This window comes from Ictidomys tridecemlineatus, chromosome 2 (assembly GCF_052094955.1).
Source record: "Ictidomys tridecemlineatus isolate mIctTri1 chromosome 2, mIctTri1.hap1, whole genome shotgun sequence".
NCBI classification, from domain to species: domain Eukaryota; kingdom Metazoa; phylum Chordata; class Mammalia; order Rodentia; family Sciuridae; genus Ictidomys; species Ictidomys tridecemlineatus.
The window spans coordinates 202,911,413-202,932,140 of NC_135478.1; the positions used below are offsets into that span (position 1 = coordinate 202,911,413).

The 20,728-nt window shown below is 37.2% G+C and overlaps 1 protein-coding gene across 4 annotated transcripts in view; it reads right to left on the bottom strand.

The window, feature by feature from the left end:
- The window catches only part of Cdk14 (cyclin dependent kinase 14), a 701,075-nt gene that overhangs the window by 111,691 nt on the left and 568,656 nt on the right, over window positions 1-20,728 (bottom strand). For all 4 annotated transcript variants that reach the window (XM_078040445.1, XM_005334679.5, XM_021732783.3 and 1 more), the window contains one exon: window positions 9,848-9,896. In XM_078040445.1, coding sequence (XP_077896571.1) covers window positions 9,848-9,896 — 49 coding nt within the window. The remainder of the gene's footprint in view (window positions 1-9,847; window positions 9,897-20,728) is intronic.

The following is a 20,728-nucleotide window of genomic DNA, read 5'->3' on the forward strand; positions in this document are numbered from 1 at the left end:
CTTACCTCTTGAGCCCAGGTACACAGGAGTCTCATCATGTGTATCCTGGTGTAGTCCTATCACCTATCACACTACAGTCCTATCATGGCATTTTCCTAAAGAAATTTAAAAGTATGCTGATAGTCATTTTCTCTTTTCTTTTCACTAGGAAGGACAAGGTGTGGAAGAAAGAGGAGGAAGATGGTTGACGTGGTTTGACAGCTTTTCCAGCATCTCTAAAGTATCATTATCAGGCTTGGTTTCAAATTCAATATAGTGAAACTTGGATCTAAATTGGAAACCCAAAGCTAAAGAACTTAAATAAATATGCATGATATTTTAATATATACTTTTAGTTGCAGATGGACACAATACCTTTATTTTGTTTACCTAGTTTTTTTTATGTAGTGCTGGGGATCGAACCCAGTGCCCAGTGCCTTATGTATGCTGGGTAAATGCACTACCACTGAGGTGCAACCTGAGCCCAGAAATATACATGATTTCATCCCTAAGAGTTTAATCTTTAAAACTATGGTTGAAATGAAGTATTAAAAAATCTGGCCTAAGAAATGAGAACTACCCTTCATCTTTACTTCAAATTGATTTTTTTGCAACTGTCATTCTATAAACAAGCACACTCTCACATACACATGCACACACACAGCTGGTACGTTTACTGGTTTAGCCACTAAAGAATTTAGCTGGACAAACATCACAAAGACGATGGCTGATTTAATTGAATTTATGATCAAATGTTTTCCATTGCAGGAAGAGTGGGAAATCACTTATGTAGAGATTTGAATAATTTAAGGGAAGTTCTCTATTTGGCATCATGTTTGTATATCAGGTCTTGAGGGATTAGGTAGAGCTGAGGACTAGCAGAGATATCACATACAGAAACACAAAGATATGCAGTATAACAGGCACACACACGCATATGTATACAAGAGTCAATTGTAAACCACCACTATGTTTTTCTTACATCTTCAAAATATCGAAATTATGTATAAGCGGGGCATGGTGGCTCATACCTGTAATCCTAGCAGCTTGGGAGGCTGAGGCAGGAGGATTAAGTTTAAAGCTAACCTTTGCAATTCAGTGAAGCCCTAAGCAACTTGGCAAGATCCTGTCTCAATATAATTTTTTTTTTTTTTTTAAAAAAGGGCTGAGGATGTGGCTCAGTAGTTAAGCACCTCAGTCAATTCCTGGTATAAAAAAAATTTAAAAAGAAATTATGTATAATGTTCTTTCAGGTAAGACAAAAAAATGATTGATTGGGGAGTTGCTTAGGTATGTGTTTAAGGGATTTTTATACATTTATGTTGCTACTGAAGACACAAAATCACTGGCATGATGGATGTATCATGAGATTTGTGCCTTAGGGTATGAACTTGTCTCAGTGTCTAAAAGAAAAATTCCAGTCACCTCTGGAATCCCTTGCCTGTTTTCCTTACTGGTGATGACAGAGAGAAAGGCCAGGCTTCCAGCCTTTATTCACTGCATTCCAAGAGGGGAGTCATCTACTCTATCCATTTAAAGCTCCCAAGAGCAAGAATAATTACTTTTAGTCTTACCACTGGATCAAATGGACACCCAGGCTCTGTACACCTGGCTTAGGTTTACCCATCATTCTGTGTATAGGCATTATGATGGAAAAGGCCTAGCAGACACTTGAATATAGTTAACTGTGATTTTTCTGAGGGTTTCTTTCAACCTAATTAGGAAAACCATCTAGAAGATGTGTTTCAAGATTTAAGATAAATCACAGTCTGTACATTAATTATGTACAATGCTATTTGTTAACATATCACTCTTTGGAAGGAACCGTTGGGGGAGGTAGAATCTTGTTTCTATAGAAGAAGTATTTCCAAAAAGAAAAAAAAAAGTGACCCAGCAGCTCAGTATGTGCTTCTTAGACAGGTAGATGAACATTCCAGATGTCAGGGGACACTGCATAGGAGCAGGATCCAGGTTCAAGAACAATTGCTTGTTTGGAACCTAAAGAAAATCTCTGAGTGTCAGGGGAGGGCAGGGAGTGCTAAAAAACATAAGGGAGGTAATAAATGTTTGTAGAACCACTGTGGTTGGAAAGGTGCCCAGTAATCTATACTAATCTTTATTTAAAGATTAAGCAATAGTTTATCAAGGGGTTTTAAAGATTTAAAAACAGGCTGAGAGGTTAGTGATCTTTCTGAATATTATAGGGTTCGGTAGTGGATCTAGGGTTGAAACTTGACCCTTAGGATACCAAAGATTATGCTGGTTTTCCTCTTTTATGTTTCTTCTTAGTTCATATTGATAACATTTGTGAGCTCTGTATTGTTAGAAGGCTAGTAGAACAGACACAGAGCAGATGTCCGATGCTCATGTCAACAAGAGCAGTCTAGTAACAGTATCCTCTCTATGCATGAGCCCTGGTTCTAGAGACTGTCTCCCTGAGGAAGACTCCTTGTTTTCATGAAATCAGCCAAGATGAAGAGTACTGAGGGTGCCAGTATATACAAAGGAAAACACTGCTGTTGAATCATCTTTCTCCATTGACATCTTTGGGGACTGAACCCCGGGCCTCGTGCAGGTTATCCATTGACTTCTTATGTTCATCTTTGAATTGAAAATTCACTAAACTCATAAATATTTTCTCGATCAAAAGAAAATGACATAAATATACTTTGGGGAAAGGGATCACACATCAGGAGTCTTCTCTAAATAGAGGTTAAAACTTATGCATTTGTGTTTATGCTTCACTTTCTAATATGTGGTCATTTTCTAAAGCTGAAAAATTAACATATGTATCCACAGGGGCCCAGTGAGGGAGACCTGGCACTTGATCTGGGAAGTTTATTTGGAAAATGGAGCCCCTTTCAATAGCCTCTCCTATGTGGTGAGCCGGAAGCTGAGCCTTGGCGATATTTTCTGAGTAGAGTGAGGGAGATCAAGGGGAACGGGAACAACAGCAGAGAGGTGAGTTCTTCAGGGAGTTCAAAAAGGGTAGAGAGCTGTGTGTCTAACCCCTAACAGTTCTCAACAGAAAAGAGAGAGAGAGAACACAAGGAGGAGAAAGGAAGAGAGGCGCTTGCAACAGGCAGTACCCCTCAGGAGGGAACAGCGTGGCTTCTGTGGGGAGGGGCAGAAGGGGCTGTCTGCTGGATGTTCTTTGATATTTCCACTATTCCCCGTGCGGATTTATTACAATTTATTGCGTACTCCAGTGTCATTCTCTTCTCAGAGTATTTACAAATAAAAGCTAGGAGTGAGAAATAAAAATATAATGCAAAGTCTCTGGACATGTGAGTACAGAATTCACTGACTCATAGTTTCAAAGCATCAGCTGTCCTCTGGTAAGCACTTAGAATAAATGAATACTTCACATGTGGATTTACAACGGTGCTGTCCAAAATGGCAGCCACTAACAACATGTGGCTCTTTAAAATTTAAATTAATTAAATGTAAATAAGATTCAAAACTCAGTTCCTGAATCACACTCTCACATTTCAAACACTCAGGAGCCACAGTGGTTTTATGGCTACAACATTGGGCAATGCAGATATAGAGGAGTCAGGCTAAACTTTTAATTACCACTAATCTTCCTGAGCATAATTTCTGTTTTCTTTGGCCTAAGGATGGAAAATGATTTTTTTCCTTATACACAATTTTGAGGGTATCTATTGTGAATCAGGTAACATGGGCCTGTCAGAGTCAGAGGACTATGCCTGTCACCTGATGGGTCAGACACCAGGCAAAGTGGACTGTCTGATGTGCTGCGGGTTGGGTTCTGCTCCACTGTGTAAATCTGGGCTGCACGGGAAACCCAAGTACTTACTTGAACACAGAGTGGCCCCTAAATATGTCCAATTGCTAATCCCTGAGACCTGTGAATGTGCTACTGCCTTGGAAAAATGGACCCTACAGGTGTGATTAAGGCTACATACCTTACAACAGGGAGAATAACCAGGTGGGCCCACTCTGATTACACGACCTTTAGAACTTGGTGGGAGAAATAGGGCAGGACAAGAAGTCAGAGAGATGTGAAGCTGGTTTAAGAAGGAAGCACAACATGAGGACACATACAGCAAGCCTTGAGGAGCTGGTTCAGGCTTCTGGTTGACAACCAGAAAGGAACTGGGGATCTCAGCTCCAACCCCACAGGAAACTAGATTCTGCCAACAACCTGAATGAGTCTGTGAGCAAATTCTCCACCAGACCCTCAAAATCTGAGCCCAGGTCCACTGACATCTTGATTTTGACCTTCTGAGACCCAGGAAAAATAAATTAGCCAATCCTATCCAGATTTCTGCCTGATGAAATTGTGAGATAAGATGTTTGTGGTGCTTTATGTCAATACATTTGTGGTCATTTGTTATTGCAATCACAGCATACAAATCCCCCACTTTATACTGGGAAAAGCAGAACTTGAGTTCACCCTGGTAGAATCTGTTTTAGGGAACAGTTCAAGATAGCCTTGATCCATCCTCCTCCTGTGGGACATGAGCAGCCCACTGCCCCTGAGAGCTTGGTGCTGCTTCACAAGTGCAGCTGGGCTTTATTCCTTAATGAGCTGGATGGCAGAGGTAGGTATTAGCTGCACCAGAAGAGCGTGCTTTTGGATGAGGAGTCCAACACATAATATGAAAGGATGAGAAACAATGGCTGCTGCCAACTCCCAAGCCAGACACATACTGCCAATTATTGAGAGAGGATAAGGCTATTTTCTGTCTATCAGAAGTGGAACAAAAACCTAGTGCCCAGCAGAAAACAAACTGCATGGGTCCTGATCTTGGCCACCACGAAGGGTTATTAATGTCAGTGAATTGTTGCTACAACACAAACAAACAAACAAATAAAACATGGATAAGAAATCTGGCAGTGACACAGAATGATAGGATGTCAGTCCCTGGGGGTAGGTAATGAGAGCTGTGTGAAACAGGTGACAAGTCTCACTCCCAGGGTGAGTGGGTGGCTGACAGGCCTGTCAACTCTGGCACTTGGACTGTCACAACACTAGCCTTTATCCTGTCGTGACATACTGCCCGCAATGGTGCAGGAGAAACTTGATTGGTGGTGTGGGTGGTCAGCCTGCTACAAGTACTTTCTTCTTAGGATAGAGAAACTGGGTTTTCAGTTTGTCCAGGTTCTGCTGCCACATGAAACCTAGACTGAGAATGGCATTAGTTCCCACAAGAGATCTCTCCAAAAGTTGCAGCAAGAACAAAGTAAAATGAGATATTTATAAGTCCACATGAATATTGCAGTTTAAAACTGATAATACTGGAGTTCTTCTTACATTCCAAGTTGTGATTTTCAGTTGTGATCATCTTTGTCCTTGTTGAGCATGTTTTTTATTATAAGCTAAAAAATACAGATGGTAGTATGTTCCCCAATTACCTTCAAATCCTCCTATAAGGATATGTGACATACATGGGAGCAAAAAAAAAAAGCTTTCCAAATGTTAATTAGCCATACCACCTCCACGATGACTGTGCCTCTGGGGCAATGAGTATGTCCTAGCTTTTGACTAGTATGTGTCCCTTCTTTTCACACTGATTCTGTTGCTGCTACTAGGGATCAGGCCCAGGTCTTTGGCAAATTTCCTAGCTAGTTCTCAGAGGGCTTCCTCTTTGTCCTCCTGGAACTGACCCCAACATGTGTTTTTAGACAGACCTTAATTCCACCTTCTTTGAATTCTCTAGGACACTCACCAAGGCCTAGAAAGCAACTTTTATTTTAGGTCCTCCCCTTTTTTCCTTTCAGGAATCCAATCTGCAATTTCCTAGAAGAACTACTCTCTGTTAGATGGCTAGTGGTTTAGAGGGTCTGAAGAACACATAATGCTTTCAGTAACTCAACTGACGATTCGTTCTTATGAAAACATGTGTCCCTATAAATTGCCCTAAACTGCAACTTTGAAGCAAGCAGGCGAGCCTTTGGGGCCTTAGAATAATATCAAGCATGGGTGTCTAAGGTTGGAACAAGACACCTGCTTGGATTCAACGTTTCTTGTGTTGAACACTGTGGGAGAATGTGGTAAGGAGCTACTCCCTGCACAGCCTTCTACTGCAGGGCTTGACTCCCACAGAGCTGGGCAGTCCATAATTACAGCCAATTGCAGTTAAGAGGCTGGGATCCCAAAATGTCTGCTTTAGTGTCTGCTTTAGAGCTTGTCACCCCCAATGAGCCCCTCTTCCCCAAAGAATGAATAGATGATATACAGAATAACTCCTTTGAAAATATTATGAGACAAAGTCTCCAGGCACTAAATAAATTAAAACTGCTACTTTGAAGTAAATAGAATTATAACAAAAATAATCAACAGCGAAAAAAAACGTGAAAGAGGAGAAAGATGATTTCAAGATCAGACTCAACTCAACTGCTCCTCCTAGTGTGTTAACAGTGTTACTCACCTTCCTCACATTTCTAAACCAGCAGAGAAATTTAAAGCTCTAATTTACTTTGCAGTATATTATTTTGTTAGATATTTAGATCAATGTAGAACAATAGGGCAGAATGGAAAAATAGGGTCTTTCAGTTTCTTGAGAAGGCACTGACTTAAATCTTAATGGGACACATCAGATATGATGACAAGAAAAACATAAATATGGGTACCTCTAACAAACATGCAAAGTTAAAGTTAGCTTCTTCCTCTACGTGTCAGTTTAAATACATTATGTTTTGTGCATATATTACGCAACCATCTAGTCATCTTTAAAATATGTTTGGGAGGTTAAACATGGTGTCAGATAAAATACTCAAGTAAAGTTCAAGAACACAGAGTTAGGAAACATATCTAAGTCTTCCAAATTTGGGTTTGTGACTCTGCTGGCATGTTGAAAATGTTTTCTTTTCTATTTTAGCTTTTCCAGAAAGGTGGTTTCATTACACTGTTCCTGTATATACTACACATTTAAAAATATCAACTTATGTGAATTCTTAGGAGAAATCCAGTTGGGTTTAACTGACAAAAAGAATTCTATGCACGACTAGATCATGAGGGGAAGAAGCAGGAAAGAGTTGACCTGTACCTATTAGAAGCCTGTGGGTGGGTTCTGCTACATCAGCCGCTAACTGTGTTTTCCAGATCTGTCTTCTGTCACTGGGTGGTTTATCCTTAGTTCTCATTTCAATATTTTCAAACCTCCCAAATTGTTCAGCTGTTAAAAAAGTTCCAAAACAAGCAAATGTGTTCCTGGAATCCTACCCTTAACTTTGCTGGAGACTATATACTAAGGCTTCTTCTCCAGCCAAAATAATAAAAGATCTTTTAAGTGGCTGGAATTCTTGGTTGATTGCACATACATGCCAATGTCAGACAACTATAAATAGAGAGATTTGGAAGAGAAATAGGGAGAGTCTTTATAACTCCAGTGAAATATAATGGAATGTTTTCAAGGCAGTCAGAAAACAGTACATATTTTTATAAATTTAAGATTTGTCTCTCAGCTCCAGACCCCCTTTATGCAGAAAGAGCCCACATGGATCATACACTTCTAGTATGAGAGAATAAAAGGGCTTTCTTTTCTTTATTGATGTAAATTTTTTATTCTCAATCCTATAATTAAGATTTCTTCTTTGTATTATGCTTTTCAGTTTCGATATCTATTGGATCTTTTGATATGTCCCCCTCATCACTGCTTTGTTTTCCCAGAATACTAAAAAATCGTTCAAAGGATAAAATTATGCCTATGGTTACTGATATAAATTAAGTCAGCAGGGAACTGCATGGGTGTTAGCTAGGGCAGATACAGCCCCCAAATGAACTGGGTCATGTGTGATAGCTAGGCAGAGACTGAAGGACTCATTTTAGAAATTCCTATGCTCTTAGGAGGGTTAACATCTCCACCAACTTTTATATCTGTTCATGCATATCTCTAAAGGCATTTTATTTCATTTTGAACAGCAACTTACTTTTTTTTATATTAACCCACTCATATTAACTCACCTGAATTGAATTCAAACTAGTTCATCCCATTCTGAAGCTATAACAATTGTAAAAGAAAATTTACTGATTGCTTCACTTTACACATTTTGCTACAGATGAGCAAATTACTCATCAGTAATTTAAAAAAACAGCACTTGTTTAATAGTATTTTAATGCAATTCTTTCTACCCTACATCATAATCCGGAAGTGAGAGATGTTGCAATACGAACCATGGGTTCAAGGTACATCTGGAGGAAGAGTCAATAATATAATTCATTTCTGAATTCTTAGTTCTCTTGAAATTTCATTAAGTTTGATTTGGCTAAAGGCCATAGTTTGGGCTCCAAAGATTGAGCACTTAACACTGGCATAACAGAAAATAATATTTTAATAATATTTTTAGTGATGATTTTAATATTTAGTATTTCTGAAATAAACCCTTAAGGCAACAAAAATAAGATTTATGGGGATTTAAAAAATAGTGTGATGCTGAACAAGTCATTTTCACAATTTAAAAATTTGTCCTCGAGCTTAACCTTTAATATTTCCCTTATTTAAAAGTGGGACTCAGTTTATTTAATGACTTTAAATTAAGTCTAACTTTACACTTTTATAGATCTATTACCCACAATCATATGTTGCTGCTATGCATTGGGTGGTTTGTCAGATTTTCCTGTTATTCAAATACAGGGTTAGACTGCTGTACTTCAACTTCTTTACCAAGAAGTATTTCATGAAGTAGTTACCTGGTTGGAAAAAACTTTTTGAGCAACTACAAGGGAGGAATGTGTTTGTTTCACTGGGGTAGGAACTGTACACTCAGTATTAGCTGGTGTACTTGCAGTACCTTGGCCAGGGACCAGTAAAGGGGTAGGTGAAAGGTGAGAAGCAAGCACAGAAGGCTCCCTGCAGAGGGCCTGCTCCCAGGGGAGACCACAGGTTGAAAACTGACTCCAAATGACAAGAGCAAAGCCCTGTGTTAGGCAGAAGTGATTATACCAGTGTGGTTTTCTAAGTTCAGATTTTTTAAAAAAATGGCTAAATCTTTCAATCTAAACTACTGCAGTTTAGTGTACTCATTCCTCACCATCCACTCACTGTGTGCTGTTTCTTCTGATAGCATTGATTAAAAAGCATTTTTCAAAGGAAAGACATTTTTTTTCCATAACTGATGATGCCAAAAATGAAAGATGTCCTAACAGTAAAAAGTGAGATCATAACATTAAAGTCCCCATGGACAAAATGTTATGACAAATGATAGTTTATTTAATCAAAGAAGTCTCAGTTATCTGTTCTACGCTTGGAACGTGATGCCTGAGACTAAAAGGGAGCAACTCGTTTACTCTGCTTTCCAACTTCCAGGGATTTGCTAACAGGTTGGCTTGCGGCAAAGGATTCCTAAATAACATATAAAACTCAGATCTTCATATTTTGTGATGTTTTGAAACCAATAAATAAAACTATTTCAACAAGGCCAGATGACAGAACAGAAATTAAAAGCAGAGTAAAAATGATACATGGACTTAACTTCCTAATATAGCTTAGGGAAAAAAAAAACAAGTAAATGGAAAAAATGTAAGGCATCAGTTTCATCTGGCTCAAAAGTTGTCACCAACTTTTAGATGGTTTAGATTAGAAAGTAAGACACTATATTGTATTTTATAAACGTTGTTCTGGTGATAGTAAAATATTTCCTGGAATTTAGTTACAAGAATGAATTTTAGGATTTACATGCAGCGACTCTCTAGGAACCCAAACCCATACTGTCTGATGGCTCAGGCTGAACATGGTAGCTGGCGCACAATTAGGGTTTGGTAACAGTCTAAAGGCAACATGAATGAATGGATAGAAGCATGAATGAATGAAAAAAGTGTCATGACAACTTATCAGGTGGGTTGTCAACATTAAGAGAGAGAGAGAGAAAGAGAAGGAGCAAAATCTGTATAAAGACTTACTTATTCCATGCTTGTCTAAGGTTTTTAGAGCTGTACAGGGTAAAGCGTTCTGAAATAAAAAAAGAAAAATGATAAACAATCTTCATATCACATGCATATATTTAAAGTATGTTGAAGAAAACTCAGCAGTTTAAAAGGCAGTGGTTGAGTGAGTCATTGGTGGACAAGCCATAGTGAAGTTGTCACCTAGAGACCAGACGGGTTTTTTTAAAGAGTAAAACAGGAAGATTGTGATATCTTACACAAGGCTTTCTTTTGTCTAGAATAATTTACTTCATAGTCTAGTTTCTTTACTCATTACTTATTTTAGAATAAGTTTTAATTGATTGAAAAAAAACCCCACATATTCCAAATCTCAAACTCTAAGTTAGTTTATAGAAGAACATTGGCACACAGATCAGGTGAGATTGGCTGTTTCATCTCTGATCAAATACAACGATGTTGGATGTTCTTTCTTATGATACATGGAATTCACCTATGATCAAAGCCAAAGTATTCATGTCCAATAGTGTGTATTTTCATTCATCATTGGACAACCATTATTAGATTTTTTTAATTGAAAAAGGAACATGTTTGTTTTACCAAGTTAAACAATAAAGTAATATGGAATAGATAATCACTAATCTCCTCCACTGCTCCCATTTTCGATCCCTGATGACACAGTGATTGTTAATGGCTTAGTATGTCTCTTTGCACATACTTGTTCATAAACACACATATGTAAAACCCATACATAAACACATATACTATTAATTTTTAAATGGATTTTACATTTAAATGGATTAAAATTATTTGGAGACGTTTTTTGGCATTTAATAATCTACTTTGGCTGTCCTTCAAATCTAGAAAATATATGTAATGATTGTTTTAAAACTGTATAACATTCCATACAATAAAAGTACCATAACTTATTTGATGAACCTTTATGTAGTATTCAGTTCTTTTCCCTTACCAGCAATGTTACAATAAATATCTCCAAACATGATACTCTCATTTTTTTTTGTTGGATAAATGCTCCCCATATAAAATTGCCTGGCAAACAACATGCATATTTTACTTTTTAATAGATGCTGAAGAACTATTTCTCATTTTTCCACCAGCAATGAAAAAGAATGTCTTTTTCTGCATATGCTTCCTAGCACTAGTTGTTATCAGTGTTTTACATTTTTGCCAAACTTGTACTTGATAAAGTACATTCTGGGGATTCTTTTCATATGCTTTCTGTCCACTTGCATTTCCTCTTCAGTTTCAAATTTCACTTTTCATGGCTGGTACTGATTTTAATATTGTGTTGGTGGTGGTCCTTTATTAGTTTACAGAAGTTTTTTGAATATAATCAAGTATACACACACACACACACACACACACACGTGCGCGCACACACGTATGCGTGGGTAGAGCAATGCACCAAATAATAGTATTTTTGCCAATGAGGGAGTATATACTGGTATACAAATGGTCCCAAAAGATTACAGTGGGTGGGGGGCTGGGGTTGTGGCTCAGCAGTAGAGCGCTTGCTTAACACATGTGAGGCCATGGGTTTGATCCTTAGCACCACATAAAAAATAAATAAAATAAAGGTATTGTGTCCAACTACAACTAAAAAATAATTTAAAAAAAAAAGATTACAGTGGAAGGGCTGGGGATATAGCCTAGTTGACAGAGTGCTTGCCTTGCATGCACAAAGCCCTGGGTTCAATCCCTAGCACCACACACACACACACACACACACACACACACACACACACAAAGATTACAGTGGAGCTGAAAAACTCTTATTACCTAGAGATGTGATAGACATTGTATTACTATGTATTAGTCAAGTGTTTATGGTGATGCTGGTATAAACACACCAAATGTGTTGCCAGTTGCATAAAAGTATAGCACAACCAGTTATGTAAAGCAATTATATTTGATGATAATAAATGACTGTTATTGTTAATAATAATAAATGACTATGTTACATACTAGTAATAGCACAGATTATTATTTCATACATTTTATTGTTTAGAGAGAACTGGCAGGAAGGTCCCTTGGAGGAATTCCAGAAGTCATTGTCACAGGAGATGACAGCTTCATGATTGTTATAGCTCCTGAAGACCTTTCAGTGGGACAATGTTGTTGATGACACTGCTCTGTGTGGGCCTAGGCTAACGTGTGTGTGTCTTTAGTTTAAACAAAAAATTTAAAGGGCAAAATAAAAGAAAAAATTTAAATAGAAGAAAGCTTAGAGTAAGAATATAAAGAAAAGATATTTCTATATAGTTGTACAAAGTATGTTGTTAGCTAAATGTTATTAGAAAAGAGTCAAAACATTTTAAAAAATTAAAAGTACATAAAATTAAAAAGTTACAGCAAGCTGAAGTCTATCTCTTATTGAAGAAAATGTACTTTTAAAATAGACTTTGTGGAGCCTAAGTGTGCAGGGTTCATAAAGTCCACAGCATAGCACAGTCTGGGCCTTCATATTCGCTCACCACTCAGCCACACTCACCAGGAGCATCTGCCAGTCCTGCAAGCTCCACTCCGGTAGTGCCCTATAAAGTGTGTTTTTTTTTTTCATCTTTTCTATTTTTACTGCACTTTTATATGTTTATATGCACAAATACTTGCAACTATGTTACAAATGCCTACAGTATTCAATACAATAACATGCTCTACAGGTTTGTAGCCTAGGTCCTATCATTAAGGTTTGTGTAAATCTACTCTATGCTGTTCATATAACAACAAAATCACCTAACCATGCATTTCTCCAAACATATTACTGTCTTTAAGCAAGGGATGACTTTGTATATTGTGCAGGTATAAATTTCTTGAATTAATTTTTTAATATGATGTGACATAGAGTACTAAATTTGTTTGTCCAAGGAGGACAGATAATTATGCCATGCCTATATAATAAATCAATCATTGTCAATTCAATCATTCTCCAATAATTTGAGATGACACATTTATTAAATTGTAAAACACAGCAAATCCTGCCTTCTTTTGTACTCATCTATTCATGCTAGCATCATACTATTTTATACTATTTTAATCTCACTTTTAGTAAATTACTTTTTTAACCAGCCTTCTTTGTTATATAAAAATCATTTGGATGAGCTTTGGACATTTATTTATTCATCAATTCCACACATAATTATTACGTACCAAACATGTGCCAGGAAATTATTATGCTGAGAATATGGGCATGAACAAAAGATAAGAAGTTCCTTCCCTCATGAAGCTTACATTAACAGGTGAGACAGACAATCAAAACATAAACACCACCGTCACCACCATCATCACCATCAAAAACAACAAGAAAATGACAAGCTACTTATAAAACATGTTTTAGAGTTTGAGCAAAGTAAACCAAGGAGATGCGAGGCAGTGACCAGTGTAGGTCAGGTGATGAGTGAAGGCAGGCCACTTGAAAACAAAATAGTTTCCCACTGGAAATCTGGTTTGAATTCCTTTATGTGAAGATTATGATACAAAATCTTTGCACATTAGAGTCTAGGGCATCTTTTCACTCAGGCAGTGTTCATGTGCACATTCTTTGATAACATTAAGCAATTTCTTTTCCTGTGTTGATCCCATTTCTTTTTAATAATTTAATACTGAATAGGCTTCATTTTGCTTAATATTGGTTGATTTCCTTTGTCAGTGCCATCTGCTTTTAATCATAAGATTTTAAATGGTTTATATTGCTTTCCCTACAGTATGTTTCATGTGTAAAAACACCGCAACAAAAAGAAAAAAGGACAACAAAAAGAAATTTAAAAACACTTGGCTTTCTATCCCTAAACCAGAATGTACTCAGAAGGAATGACTGGAAACACTGTTCATTGATTTGTTCATTCATTTGTTCATTTGAGCAACTGCCATGTGTCAGATGGAGTTCTGAGGATACCAGAGGGAGCCAAGCAATCACCTTGCCTGCAGGGAGCTGGCATTCCACGTGTGTGTACAAGGCTGGAGCACTCTGGAGGTAAGGATCACTGGAGCAAAGAACCCAGGGGAGGGGACACAAGGGGAGAGGCCTTTAAGACTGGGCCTTTTTTTTTAGGAATCACTAGCAATTCTTTTGTTTGGAGAATACACTATCAGAAGTAAGGCTGAAAACAGGGAGACCAGAAAATAATTTATTCCATCTGTCTAGAAGCAGGACCATATGACTTGGGCTATGGTAACAAAAGAGACTGCAATGAGAGGAGTTTGAAAGGAAAGCCAGTAAAATTTACTGACGAATTAGATAGGGGTGCTATGGAAAGGAAGAATGAGTAGCAAAGAACCTCCTATCTGTCACTTCCAGATTTCAAAGATGTGGAATTTTATACAGAACTCAAATACACTCTGAGAATAAATTAAGTCTGATAATTTAAAGATATTTAAAGTAGAGTTTACATGAAGTTTTGGAGTTATTATTCAAGCAGAGATAATTAATGAAATATTTAATAGCCTTAAGGGTTAAGCCTTGACCCATCAGAGAAGCAACTAGACACTATAACTAAAATAGTGTGCATTAGCTGAAGATCAGACCTATCCTCCTGAAGTTCTGGGCAAAAGTGTTCACCAACAATTCTGTCTTTACTTGTTTCAAAAGCATATATAATTTCTGAATTTGTCCTCTAATAGAGCATTATAAGATACAATATAATGCAGTTAGTGTTGAATAGAAAATTAAAGGTGTATTCCAGAAGATTAAATGACAAGAGAAAGGGACAGAAATGGGAAAAATAGTTTTTTACCTAAAGTTTAAAAAAATCATTATCTAAAGTCGGGTATAAAAAAGCAAGAGATATTTTTAAAATTAATTACATCAAGTATCCTTATAAAACAAATTTGATTCCCTTAGTAACTTTGTACTCCTCACAAAGCAATTTTAATAATTTGCTATGATTTCAGGATGAACAAAAATTTCATTACAGATAAAATTAATACAATCTTTCATTTACAAGTAAATTATTTTTCTTCGCAATTAATGCCTGCACATAAATATTAGTTCTAAGAATTGCCTCTATTTAGAGCTTGACGGAATATGCTAATAGAATTTCTTCCTCAGAAATACAATATGTCAATTTTAGCTATGCATAAAAGAGACAAAATTGATAGTGAAATATGCCATATAAGAGCCAAAAAAAAAAAAAAGGAAGATTGAAGCCTCATTCTCAGCTTTACCGTCCATCATTATTCACATAAAATATCAATTCTTTTAGCAAATATTGTCTGGATACTGCCTGTGTGCCAGTTGATGCACTGGGTAATGGGTACACAAAAAATGAGTAAGTCCTGACTATGGTTCAGTAGCACAGAAATATAAACTGATACAGGTTGCCACAATGTGGATAAGGACACAGTCCCTGGAGAGGCCAGAGCCAGAGCCACTAACTGCATCTATTTCTTCTTCATATGAAGAGAAGACACACAAGGACCTGTACACTTGTACCCAACTTCCTTTAGATGGTAACTGTAGAAACCACACAATTTCAAATGGAGCCATTTCTAACAATATCTGAATAAGTATTACATATAGAACTAGATAAAAGATTATATTTTAAAAACTATTTCCATCAGAAATAAAAGTCATGTTCCAGTAGAATGAAAGCAACATAATTAGTCATTAAGGTTTGGAAAAAAAAGATGTTTAAGTTAGTGCTCCAAACCCATAACGGGTGTATTTCATAAAATAGTCAACAGCCTGTGAATAGCTTTATCAAATTATTCAAGCACTTGCATAGGAATGTTTTACACTATTCACCTTCAGTTAAGTTTACTCTTCCCACTTTAATGTCAACTTTCACTTTCCAATTATGTTTAAACTAGAAGTTTAGAGTGTCGTTATTTAAAGTGTTGGCCAACTCATAGCATAACTGAGGAGTGCAATTAATTTAAACCTGCAGGCTGATTTTCACCTTCTCCTCTTATTGCAGGGACATTGCAGAGGATGATCTCCACGCAGCGGGAGACAAGGGAGAAGAGCCTGCAGAGAAGAAATCACTTGCTATGCCACATGAGGTGGGAGGGGACAGAAGGCTGAAAAGGTTTTCTCTCAAACCCAGTGCCTATATCTTCAAATTGTAGACATTCCAGAGAAAACAACTGGAGAACAATGCTACTTATTGTAACGTCTCCCAAGTTAAAAGAGCTGGGTCTTATACACCTTATATATAAAAACAAACTAACTTACCTGAAAATAAAACCTAAACTGGATTTTATTCATTTGTTTATGGGTATGCACTGTGTATATTCCAGGAGATTAATTTTAAATTTTATTCTCCTCATTTTCTTTTCACAAATATTTTTGTATCTTATAAGATTCTGCTGTGTTTTTACCTCTAATAATGGGAGAACATGTGAGTAAAAAAATATTTAACCCCCCCCCAAAAAAAACAACAATTAAAAAGCCTGCAGTAAAGAAAAGGAGCTGAAAGGCTGAACCAGGATTCCTATCTAACACATTTCTATAGTAGGAAAAGATGGCAATAGAAAGGACACAATAAAGGGTTCAAGCTTTAGTATACATTTTGCAAATGTACTAGATATCATAAATATACTCATATTGTGGAATAAGCATTTAGTTTCTAAGTCAGTATAAAAATGAGTATTTCCAAAATGCCATATATACCGTTAGATGTTCTTTATAGTTCACTCCTTTAAATCACTTTATTCAACTATTAGCAATTTAAATTTAGGATTATTTTGTGTTATAATAAATATATTTACTCTAGTTGAGCTGGTAAGAAAGTATAACCGCTAGATGAGCCTAGCCATTCTAAAGGGTTCCCCTCCCCAGCCCTGCCCCTTTCAACTGGCAGAAGTGTTAAACCCAAGGCCTCTCTTGGGATTACTCTGGTGGAGGAAAAAGGATCCAGTCCTTTATAAGGGTGAACAATTAACACAGTCATGAATCACTTCAGTAACATTTCAAACAATCGCCCTAATTATTGGTTTATGTAACAGATAATATCCTCAAATCTTTTTGGAAGAATTTGAAGGTGCAAGTATTCATTCATTTTATCACGATTTCACAAATATTGATTGCATGGCTACTGTCTGCAAGGCACTGTGAATACAATACTGCAGAAAGCATGCAAAGGCATAAATAGACTACAGTAAATAATGCAAACCAATACTAACGGGCCCTCAGTGGAAGAAAATCATATTCATAAATATTCATGAAAATTTGTATGCATATTTTACTTTCTCATATTAACCAAGCTGGCAGTGGATAGTTCAGCTAATAATTTGATTAAGATATAAAGAGCTGGATCTATAATCCCTGGAACATAAGCAAAATTTGTGTAAAGCAAAAGAGAGTTTCCTTGGAACAAGGAAGGTCAGCCTTATTCCAAACTGAGGATTTTAGATATCTTAACTTCAAAAGAGTACAATGTTTGCAACAGGCATTTTAGAAGCACTTATAACTACAATGTATCCACTTTATATGACTGTAATTCACAGCTTTAAAACAGTTGGTATCTCCAAAATATATCATGGCTGAGATTTAACACATTATTAGCAAGAAACTTTGGTGTAACACATTGATGCTGAACACAACTGCACTGTCTTGTCACTGTCACCAAGTGGATAAACTTTAAAATGCTCAGCATCCATCTTCTCTCCTAAAAATGAGAGACAGCATCCTAATCTTCCTTGGCTACAGCAAATCGTCTTTCAATTCCCAGTGGTGTGCTTTTTAAAATGAGTCATCTTTGAGCAACTTCTAGAAGCAAAAATTCCATGCTCATCAAACATTCTTAATGTGACAGCATACGTACAAACCTGAGTTTGTAAGTACATGCTCCTGGATGAAATGTTCAACCAGTCAACACCTTGCTCAACCTAAAAGTCATAGAACATTTCTTTCCATAAGACCTTTTTCTCTAGAGAATAAAGTACAATCACCTAGGCATTTGTTAACGTCTAAAATGTACTATTCACAAATAACAATGACCATACCTACTAGAAAAGAAAGTATAAAAACATTCTCCAGAGGAGGAATGAAAGCAACCAGAAGTGGGGTGGAATCTGTACATTCTAGAAGAGCTGTAGGAGAGACAGGACCTGAGCAATCAAGTGGTCAAACCACATCATGGTACACACAAGCCAAGAGGCCAGGAAGGCTGAGCTGCCTGAGGCCATGATGCAGGCTGGTGGAAGAAGTTGGGATACCCAAGTCTCCCAATTTGATATTTAACAAACATTTCCTATGTCCTATGTAGTTTGCAAATATTAACTCATTTTCATACTCATAGAAATGCTATGGGGTAGGAAAAACTGAGGTACAGAGACATCGGGCAAAATTGGCTGTGTTACACAGCTCATAAGTGGCAGAGCTAGGATTTGAACCTAGGCTGACTGGATCTCTCTAGCCTGTGCTCTCAGTCACTGTACCATGATACCTCTTTGGGTCTCAGTTGGAAGAGATTTGAAGTTTTATCCTGAAGTGCACAAAGCTAGTAGCAGTGCTACTAGATTGAAGCTCCTTTAGAAGCAGTAAAAACATCTGTGCAAACTAAAGATTCTGGACATTCCCCACCCCCAATTCCCTCTCATGTCTAGAACAAACCTGTCTTATGTTCATTGGAAATGTGAGACATGGGTTTTCTAAGTTCTAGTGACTATGAATATATTACAGTACCTCAGTTTGTCCAGATCACAGATCAAGATCAGATTAGTTTCTATGGCACAGAGTTACTGTGAATGTGCACTGAGAAAATGCATCTCAACATCTGATAACAAACTCTGAAGATCTGTCAGCCATTACTACTGTCACCATAACCATTACAAATAAGTAGTGGTTTGAAAAATAATGTGTTTGAAAAACTGGCTACCTTTATACAGTTAGGTATAGATACATCTGAGAGACAAATGATAGATAGAAATCAGTAATATTCCATGGAAGGTAAATACTTAATCTATCCCTTTTGAAGAAATTATTCCTTTTGAAGAAACAGTTAAATGAATGACAACCCCAAACATGTTGATACTCCTCTACCCTGATATGTAACTCTGTGAGTGTAATGCACTTGTAGGAAGCAAGGGTCGGCATTCTGAGACATTCTGAGAGAGTAACAGCTGTCCTTTTTTTCTCACAGTAGAGAGTATTAACTGAAGATATAAAGCTGGTTCCAGAGGCACACGCACGTGTCCTTTCTTAATGATATCCATTGCAAACATCATTGTCTCTAAGCTACAAAGGTGCCCTCCAACTGCACTACATCAAGGACAGGTGGTAAGTGAAGAAAATTTCATCAGTTCTTACAACTACACTAGTCATTAGTAGTCAGTTTATTGGTCTGACTTGAATATTGGGGGAGTAAAATATAACTTACATCTTAAATAATGGAAACCCACTTTTTTCTTTCATCTATATATTAGCATAATAATTATTATTCCACAGTCATGAATCTGTCTTGAAGGACTCATATAATAATAGTCTAATGGGGTTTTTAAACAATAGTAAAAAAAATGAATTTGATTCACTTCTCTTAGCCAGGAGTAGCTGACAAGCCTAGAAGTCAGAAGACCTGGTAAGAGAGATTAGAAAATTATCATTCAGCAAATGTTGCATTTTTTCTGGCATTTTCTAGACCTTCTGCTTGTCTCTATCATTAGACACACCCTCTAGTGAAAATGGGAAATTCTTCAAGCAGATACAGAGAAAGCAGGTACAGATAGTGCCCGATTTGCAATGAAAGGGATTTCTACAATTCATATGGATGTCATCTGCCTATTGCAGAAGAACTTTTGCATTTTTGAGATATTTTAATAAGACTTCTGGCTGCTTTATATTTGTTTTTATTTTACATAATTGGCCACCCCCATGACATTTCACTAAAATCCTTGGTCAGCCAAGGACATACGCAGAAACATCCCTGTAGCTGTGGCATTGCTGCTCACTGGTGTGACCTGTTTCCCTCTGAACCACGATGTGCTTATCCAGAACTTCTCAACCCAGAAACACAGTTGGCAATGACCAATCAAGAGGAGTTTGCACTTGAGATGAAACCTTTTTCCTGCTCTAAAACAGGTCTGTGACATTTTGAAGCCAGGAATATCCTTTAGGAAACATAGAATATCAATTTCCTCCCCTGCTCAAAACCCTCCAGTGATTCTTCTCACACTTTAAATAAAATTCCAATTCCTCTCCTTGACTTTTCAAGGACCTGTCCCTCTAGACTGTGCCTTGCTGCTTTCACTGTGGTCACACTTCTCCAACCACACTTGGAACTTGCAATTTGTCTGTTACAGTTCCCCCTCTGGCATGTGAGCTTGGTAGGGAGCCGGTTCCCTGCTTTGTTCACGAATGTATCTTTACACCCAGCAAGTGCTTAACCTGATGTAACGCCTGGTCACGGCTGGTTAAACAGACGCTCAGCTTCAGCATCTGCTTTCCAACTTGCAGCCCCCAGAGACCTCCCAGTATGACTGCCACCATCAGAAAGTAAAGGCAGTCTACCCTTCCTCTCAGATTTACAGGAGTAACCGCCTCTGCTCTCTAAAGTTCATGCAGCTCACAAATTGATCAATTAACAGACTTTTCACTATGTGACTGAGTGGCATTTATCTGTGAGAGGAGGAATAGCAAAGTTGACTTAGGTGATGGCTGAGGGGCAGAGTGAGTTCTGAATGTCCTAAATCTAGTGTCAATGAGTCTCACAGATATTTGAGCAAAAAAAAAAAAAGAAATCTGAGATAAGAACAAGATATCTGCATAATAATTATTAAACTAATTCCATTTTTTGCAATTATCACATAGTTATTTTCTTGTATAAGACCTAGCCCATTATCATTATAGTTGCTATTCCTAAAAAGAAAGAAGAAAAAAATTCTGAGGTAAAATGTAAAAAAGCAAGTGGGGGAGAAAAAAAAAAACACCAGGCAGAGAACATA